The sequence below is a fragment of the Dasypus novemcinctus genome, chromosome 27 (genome assembly GCF_030445035.2).
Source record: "Dasypus novemcinctus isolate mDasNov1 chromosome 27, mDasNov1.1.hap2, whole genome shotgun sequence".
In the NCBI taxonomy this organism is placed as follows: Eukaryota; Metazoa; Chordata; class Mammalia; order Cingulata; family Dasypodidae; genus Dasypus; species Dasypus novemcinctus.
Window position 1 is genome coordinate 48,499,919 of NC_080699.1, and position 6,723 is coordinate 48,506,641.

A 6,723-nucleotide genomic window follows, 5' to 3' on the forward strand; every position below is an offset into this window, starting at 1 on the left:
CAAAAATCCACCTCTCTCCGAAGATGACATTAACTGAGCTCCAGCAGCTCTGCGGGCAAGTCAATTGGCTTCGCTCAGTGCTTCCCATCACAACAGCGCAAATGCAGCCTCTCTTCGAGCTTTTGCAGACAAGGGACAGCCCTCCAACGGTGACCACTCGCAGCATCATCATCACTCCTGAGGCTCGAGAAGCCGTCCAACAAGTCAGCGCCGCCCTGCAACAGTGTCGCCTAGAGCGGTTCTCCCCCACCCTTCCAATCTTGGCTTTAGTTCTGCCAACGCCAATCACTCCCACAGGTCTCTTGTGGCAAGATGGCCCTCTCCTTTTTCTGCATACGTCAAAGAGCAAACTCCCAAAAATCTGCCCTTTTATAAGGGCCTGGATCGTGTTGACCACTGACTTAGTACTTCTCTCCATACAAACGTATGGCATCCCGCCACACACCATTGTTTGGCCTTTAGATGCCAAGGAAGTTACCTCCCTCATCATGAACAATGCCCAAATGCAAAGCCTAGTAGAACTCTTTCGTGGCTCCTTTGATAACCACTATCCTCATCACCGATTGCTGCAGGGAATGTCTCAATTGGCGTTTTCCAACCCATTCCGTCCATTGCCTGCATGGAACCCAATTCCTTCAGCCATCACTGCCTTCACAGATGCCTCAAAAACGGCGTTTGCTGCCATCATATACACTCCTGGGAATCCTGAGCCACGGCAACTGCTGTTCGCAAATGACTTTTCTGTTCAAGTGGGAGAGCTTCTAGCTGTCGCTGCAGTCCTAACAGTTGCTTCCCTTCTGGGTATTGCAGGAGCAGGCACAGGGATCGCCACCCTCACCACACAGTCCTCTGCCCTCTCCTCTCTCAGACAGGCCGTTGACGAGGATATCACCTATCTTCGTAATGCTGTAAAATACCTAAAAGACTCTCTCAACTCTCTCTCTGAAGTAGTTCTCCAGAACCGCCGCAGCCTCGGCCTCCTCCTTCTTAAAGAGGGGGGTCTATGTGCCGCCCTTGGAGAAGAATGCTGCATATACGCCAACTCCACCGGCCTAGTCGAGGACAACCTAAAGAAAGTCCAAGAGGGACTAGATAGATGCCGCAAAGAGCGAGAAAACGCTAACTATTTTTCCCATACCTCCTTCCATTCCTAGGCCCACTCATCATCATCATCTTAGCCCTCACTGTAGGACCTTGGGCCGTAAGAAAAAGTGTCCACTTTGCCAAAGATCAAGCCAATGCAGTGTTCAGCTCCTTTGTACAAGTCCACTACCAACGCCTCGCCACCGCTGAGTCCCCCCCCAGCCGTCCACCATGCCCCTTCTGTCTGCGCCACCTACTCCAGACCGCATGCCTATAGCTTCTTGTCTTCCTCTCCTTACTTCTCCCCAACTACTCCTCCCCCTCGGGCGAGGGGTACAGGGGCACCACAGGCCCGTTTCACTGGCAAGGCTCGGCACGTGCCAGGCGCCGGCGTGCGCCGACCCTAATGGTGGGCACATGCATCCTGGCCAGATGCTATGTTGTCCGCTCACGACCGGCCGGTCCTCGTGGTCTCCCCCTACCCCTCGTCCTATTCCAGTACCCGTCCTTATAACCTCCTTTTCCTCCTCCTCCTCATAATCCTTGTCTTTTGTTGCTGTGCACACCGAGTTATTCACACCCACAGTGCGCACCAAAACTTGTTGCCTCTATTTCCTTTTAAAAACAAAAGGAGCAATTGTTGCCACCTTTCTCCACCCCTCCTCCCCTTCCAGCCCCCCCGTCCTTCCCGCCAGTCCCGCCCATATTGCCAACCCACAATCTGCCCTCTTCCCCAGTAACTGCTTACCTCAGGTCTATCCATCAGCTTCAGCCTGTCCACAGCCGCCCCTTAGCCAACCCTCCCTTCATCACGCCCCTCCCTCTACCCAACCCTATATAGCTAAGTGTACTTCCGTAATAAAGAAGACCTGTTCCTGCGCTCAGGCGGTCTCCGTGGTTCTTTCCTAACCGCGCATCCCCCACGCCTGGAGAGCCCCGGTGCTCTCTCCCTGGAGCACCCCCCGCCGGCGGTCCGGTAGGAGCTGACCCCCCCGACTCTTGGGCCTGAGCGAGACAGAGACCTCCCCGCTCAGCAACAGGTAATAATAGGGTGGTATATGAAAAAGTTCACCTACTGTAAATAATTGATGATAGATTAATGCTTTTAATAATCTGTCATCAATTGTAACAAAGGTAATGTTTAAAAATAATACAATTGTACAAAAAGTGCTACCCTCATTTGTAACAAATTTTCCACACCCAATGCAACGTGCTTGTGGTTTGGTGGTGTATGGGAATTGTGTATATTATGCATGATTGCTTTGTAAATGCACACCTCTAATAAAAATACTTTTACTGTATTTTGGCATGTAAATCCACTTTTTAATTCCTTGTAGTTCAAAATTGTAACTGCATAATATATAATGATAGTTCTATGATTCTGGGTATCCAAAATATAAGGACATAATATTTAACATGCATAATGAGAAAATGTGTGGCAGAGGGATACAGAAACAGCATATATGTATATGGCCTCTGGTTGACTTTATAATTGTGATATACTTTTACAATTGTACAAATATATAGAACTAATCAAAACTAATGCAAACATTGAATAATGATACAACTGCCTCTGTGTGAGCAGGGTGGTGGGTTATATGGGAACTCTGTTCTTTCTTTACAATTTTTGTACAAATTATAACTGCTCTGATTTAAAAAATAAATATAACAGGACAGATTAGAGCACTATATATTGATAAAATTGTTACTTCAAGAGAAGACTTAATTATAAACACATATGTACCTAACTGCCCTAAAATATGAGGCAAAAAATATTAGATTTGCAGGGATAAATAGATGGTTCTAAGTAAAAATAGGGAACAATAATATACCACTTTCAATAATGGATGAAGTTTCTAACAAAAACTCAATGAAGAAATAGAAGTCTTGGACAATATACAAATGTAAAATTGCCCACAAGAGGGAAAAATTTGTCTGGGTTATATGATAACTCATTACATTGTGCATAATTCCTCTGTAAACAAATAAATGTTCTAATTAAACAACATAACAAATTTATGTGCTGGTAATAAAATTTGTTTCAAATGAAAATCTACTTTAGAAAAACTTGTGTCCTAAAAGTGAGCTTGAGAGGATCCCTGTACTTAAAGGCCTGTCTGAGAGTATTGCTGATTTTAATAAATAACATTTATTTTGGTCTTGTGAAATGAAACAGTTCATATTTGTAAGATCAAATTCCTTTTAGATGAACACTACTTGATGTTAAAAAATCATGCATGGGTAAACCCACTGAAATCAATCAATCAATCAATCAATCAATCATTAATGGATTAAACTATAGTAGAATATGAAAAGTTTATTAATATGATTTCAGCTTCCAAATTGGAGCTATTCTTTAGAAATAACTACTTGTGGATATTTGGAATAGAATATTATTGTTAAAGAATATATATGATTACCTTAAAGTACTAATCAAATACTCCTTGTTTCTAACCATACATCTGTGTATGGCCATATTTTCTTAATGCACTTCAAGCAAACTAAGATATTGCATTGGAATGAATGAAAACACAGATAGGAGATGTATTCATTAGCCAAAGGGTTGCTGATGCAAAATACCAGAAATGGGTTGGTTTCTATAAAGGGTAATTATTTGGGATAGGAACTTACAGATACCAGGTCATAAAGCATAAGTTACTTCCCTCACCAAAGTCTTTTTCCATGTGTTGGAGCAAGATGACCGCTGACATCTGTGAGGGTTCAGGCTTCCTGGGTTCTTCCCTTCCAGAGTCTTGCTTCTCTCTGGGTTCAGGGTTCCTCTATTCCCAGGGCTTGCTTTTACCTGGGCTTAGGGTTGCTCTCTTTCTGGGGCTTGCTTCTCTTTCCTCTGCGAGCTTACTTCCTGGGGCTCCACTTAGGGCTTCAGTATCAAATGCCAGCATAAAACTCCAACATCAAAAACCCTCAACTCACGCTGCTTAACGGGCCGGCCAGCGCCGCGGTGCTGCCCCCACCGGCGCCGCATGGACTGGGCGGCCGTGGGCCCCCGACGCCCGCGCCCCCAGGGGGCCCCGGGGGCCCCGCTTGCCTTGGGGGCACCCCTGGCGACTCGGCCGCTTCGTCCTCGGCGTCGTCTACGACCTCGTCGTCGGTGGCCGAGGTGGTCGTGGGTGCTGGTGGCAAGAGGCCCGGCTCGGTGTCGAGCACGGACCAGGAGCGCGAGCTGAAGGAGAAGCAGCGCAACGCCGAGGCTCTGGCGGAGCTGAGCGAGAGCCTGCGCACCCGCGCCGAGGAGTGGGCCAACAAGCCCAAGATGGTCCGCGACATGCTGCTCACGCTAGCTGGCTGCACGCCCTACGAGGTGCGTTTCAAAAAGGACCACTCGTTGCTGGGCCGCGTCTTCGCCTTCGACGCCGTCTCCAAGCCCGGCATGGACTACGAACTGAAGCTGTTCATTGAGTACCCCACAGGCTCGGGCAACGTGTATTCCAGCGCGTCCGGTGTGGCCAAGCAGATGTACCAGGACTGTATGAAGGACTTCGGCCGGGGCCTCTCCTCCGGCTTCAAGTACCTGGAGTACGAGAAGAAGCACGGCTCGGGGGACTGGCGCCTGCTGGGGGACCTGCTGCCCGAGGCCGTGCGCTTCTTCAAGGAGGGCGTGCCTGGCGCCGACATGCTGCCGCAACCCTACCTGGACGCCAGCTGCCCCATGCTCCCCACCGCGCTGGTGAGTCTAAGTCGCGCTCCCAGCGCACCCCCAGGGACAGGAGCCCTGCCGCCTGCTGCCCCCTCGGGTCGGGGTGCCGCCGCCAGCCTGCGAAAGAGGAAGGCGTCCCCCGAGCCCCCGGACTCGGCCGAGGGCGCGCTGAAGCTGGGCGAGGAGCAGCAGAGGCAGCAGTGGATGGCGAACCAGAGCGAGGCGCTGAAGCTCACCATGTCTGCCGGGGGCTTTCCAGCGCCCGGGCATGCGGCAGGGGGGGCCGCCCCCGCCGCCCCTGCCCCTGGGACCCCATTCCAACCCGACCACTCCACCGGAGGCAGCCCCCCAGAACGGCGCGTCCCCCATGGCCGCCCTCATGTCAGTGGCAGACACTTTGGGCACGGCGCACTCGCCCAAGGATGGCAGTTCCGTGCATTCCACCACCGCGTCCGCGCGGAGCAACAGCAGCAGCCCGGTGTCGCCGGCCTCCGTGCCTGGGCAGCGCCGCTTGGCGTCACGTAATGGGGACCTGAATTGACAGGTGGCGCCCCCGCCGCCTAGCGCCCACCCGGGCATAGACCAAGTGCACCCCCAAAACATTCCGGATTCCCCCATGGCCAACAGCGGGCCGCTCTGCTGTACCATTTGCCACGAACGTTTGGAGGACACCCATTTCGTTCAGTGCCCGTCTGTCCCCAGCCACAAATTCTGCTTCCCTTGCTCTAGAGAGAGCATCAAGGCCCAGGGGGCCACCGGCGAGGTGTACTGCCCCAGTGGAGAGAAATGCCCCCTGGTCGGGTCGAATGTACCTTGGGCCTTCATGCAGGGCGAAATCGCGACTATCTTAGCTGGGGATGTGAAAGTGAAAAAAGAGAGAGACCCTTGAACCGCAGGACGGCGGCATTCTTTGCCCTAGACCAGCTAGCTCCTCTACGAGCCAGGGGCCCCTCCCCCACTCACCTTGACCTTCCCTTCCCTCTCCCTGCCCCCCAGATGTAGAATTGTGAATATAACAGACTGCAAAAAGTTAGTCTTATGTATAGACATTATTTTCGTCGTATGTTTCTATATTTTGAAACAAGGTATGTAACTTCTTCATTTGAAGGATAAGCTGGTTTGTGTTAAGCAGTATAATATTGGTTGGATCGTTTGCATCATATTTGTTAGCATTTATTTGGTGTTTGCCTAGGTACAGAATTAATAGCCCTTAGCAAAAACAAAAAACAAAAAAACCCTCAACTCCATCCTTGGCCATGTCTTTTACAAAGGGGTGGGGACTCAGTGACCTAATGAATTAGCCCAATCAAAGCCCTCATCATAAATTAATCATGCCTAGGTACAGACCAGATTACAAACAAAATCCAATATCTATTTTTGGAATTCATAACTATATCAAACTGTTGCAGGAGAATTCAGATATCTCTTAGTAAGTCAGGATAAAAGAGATTTTCAAAATGATTAAAATATTTCTCTCCTCATTATTTTATTATAGTTTTGGGAAATAAATTGTTTAAAAAATAGGAAAGGACACTTGACAGATTGAAAATATATAAAAATATAAGGAATTATTATTTTTAATAGTTGTATAAGTATTTAAACTTGTACCAATTTTAATTCTTAATTCTATTTTTCCTTGGATATAAGCCATGAAATTATGAGTTATTATAGAGTTTCAATAGTTGTTTAGAAAGTAAAGGGACCCAGGAATCAAAAAACATGAAAACAGATGATTTATGTAAATTCTATTAAATTATGTTCTTCAGTATTTAAAAAAAAAAATCTCAGTAGACTTTTGCATGTATTTTGCCCACTATTACCCTCTTTTGAGTGCTTTATTTCCATGAAAATAATGGTATGGCTCTATTAAATGCCTGGATATCATGTTCCTTCATACTCCTCTCCAGATAATAAATCTACCCAGTTCTCTGTTGCTTTGACCCATTTAGAATTACTCTTGCCATATCAGGGAATTTTGTTTC

General features: G+C 48.2%; 1 protein-coding gene across 1 annotated transcript; it reads left to right on the plus strand.

Moving 5' to 3' along the window:
• Nucleotides 1-3,988: 3,988 nt before the first annotated feature.
• On the plus strand, nt 3,989-5,918 carry LOC131276286 (probable E3 ubiquitin-protein ligase IRF2BPL; the record flags this gene model as incomplete). Its single annotated transcript, XM_058289241.1, is given in 2 exon segments — nt 3,989-5,017; nt 5,019-5,918. Coding segments are annotated over 2 exon segments (1,641 nt in total), but the record flags the coding sequence as incomplete, so codon positions are not given.
• Between the last annotated feature and the right edge of the window lie 805 nt (nt 5,919-6,723).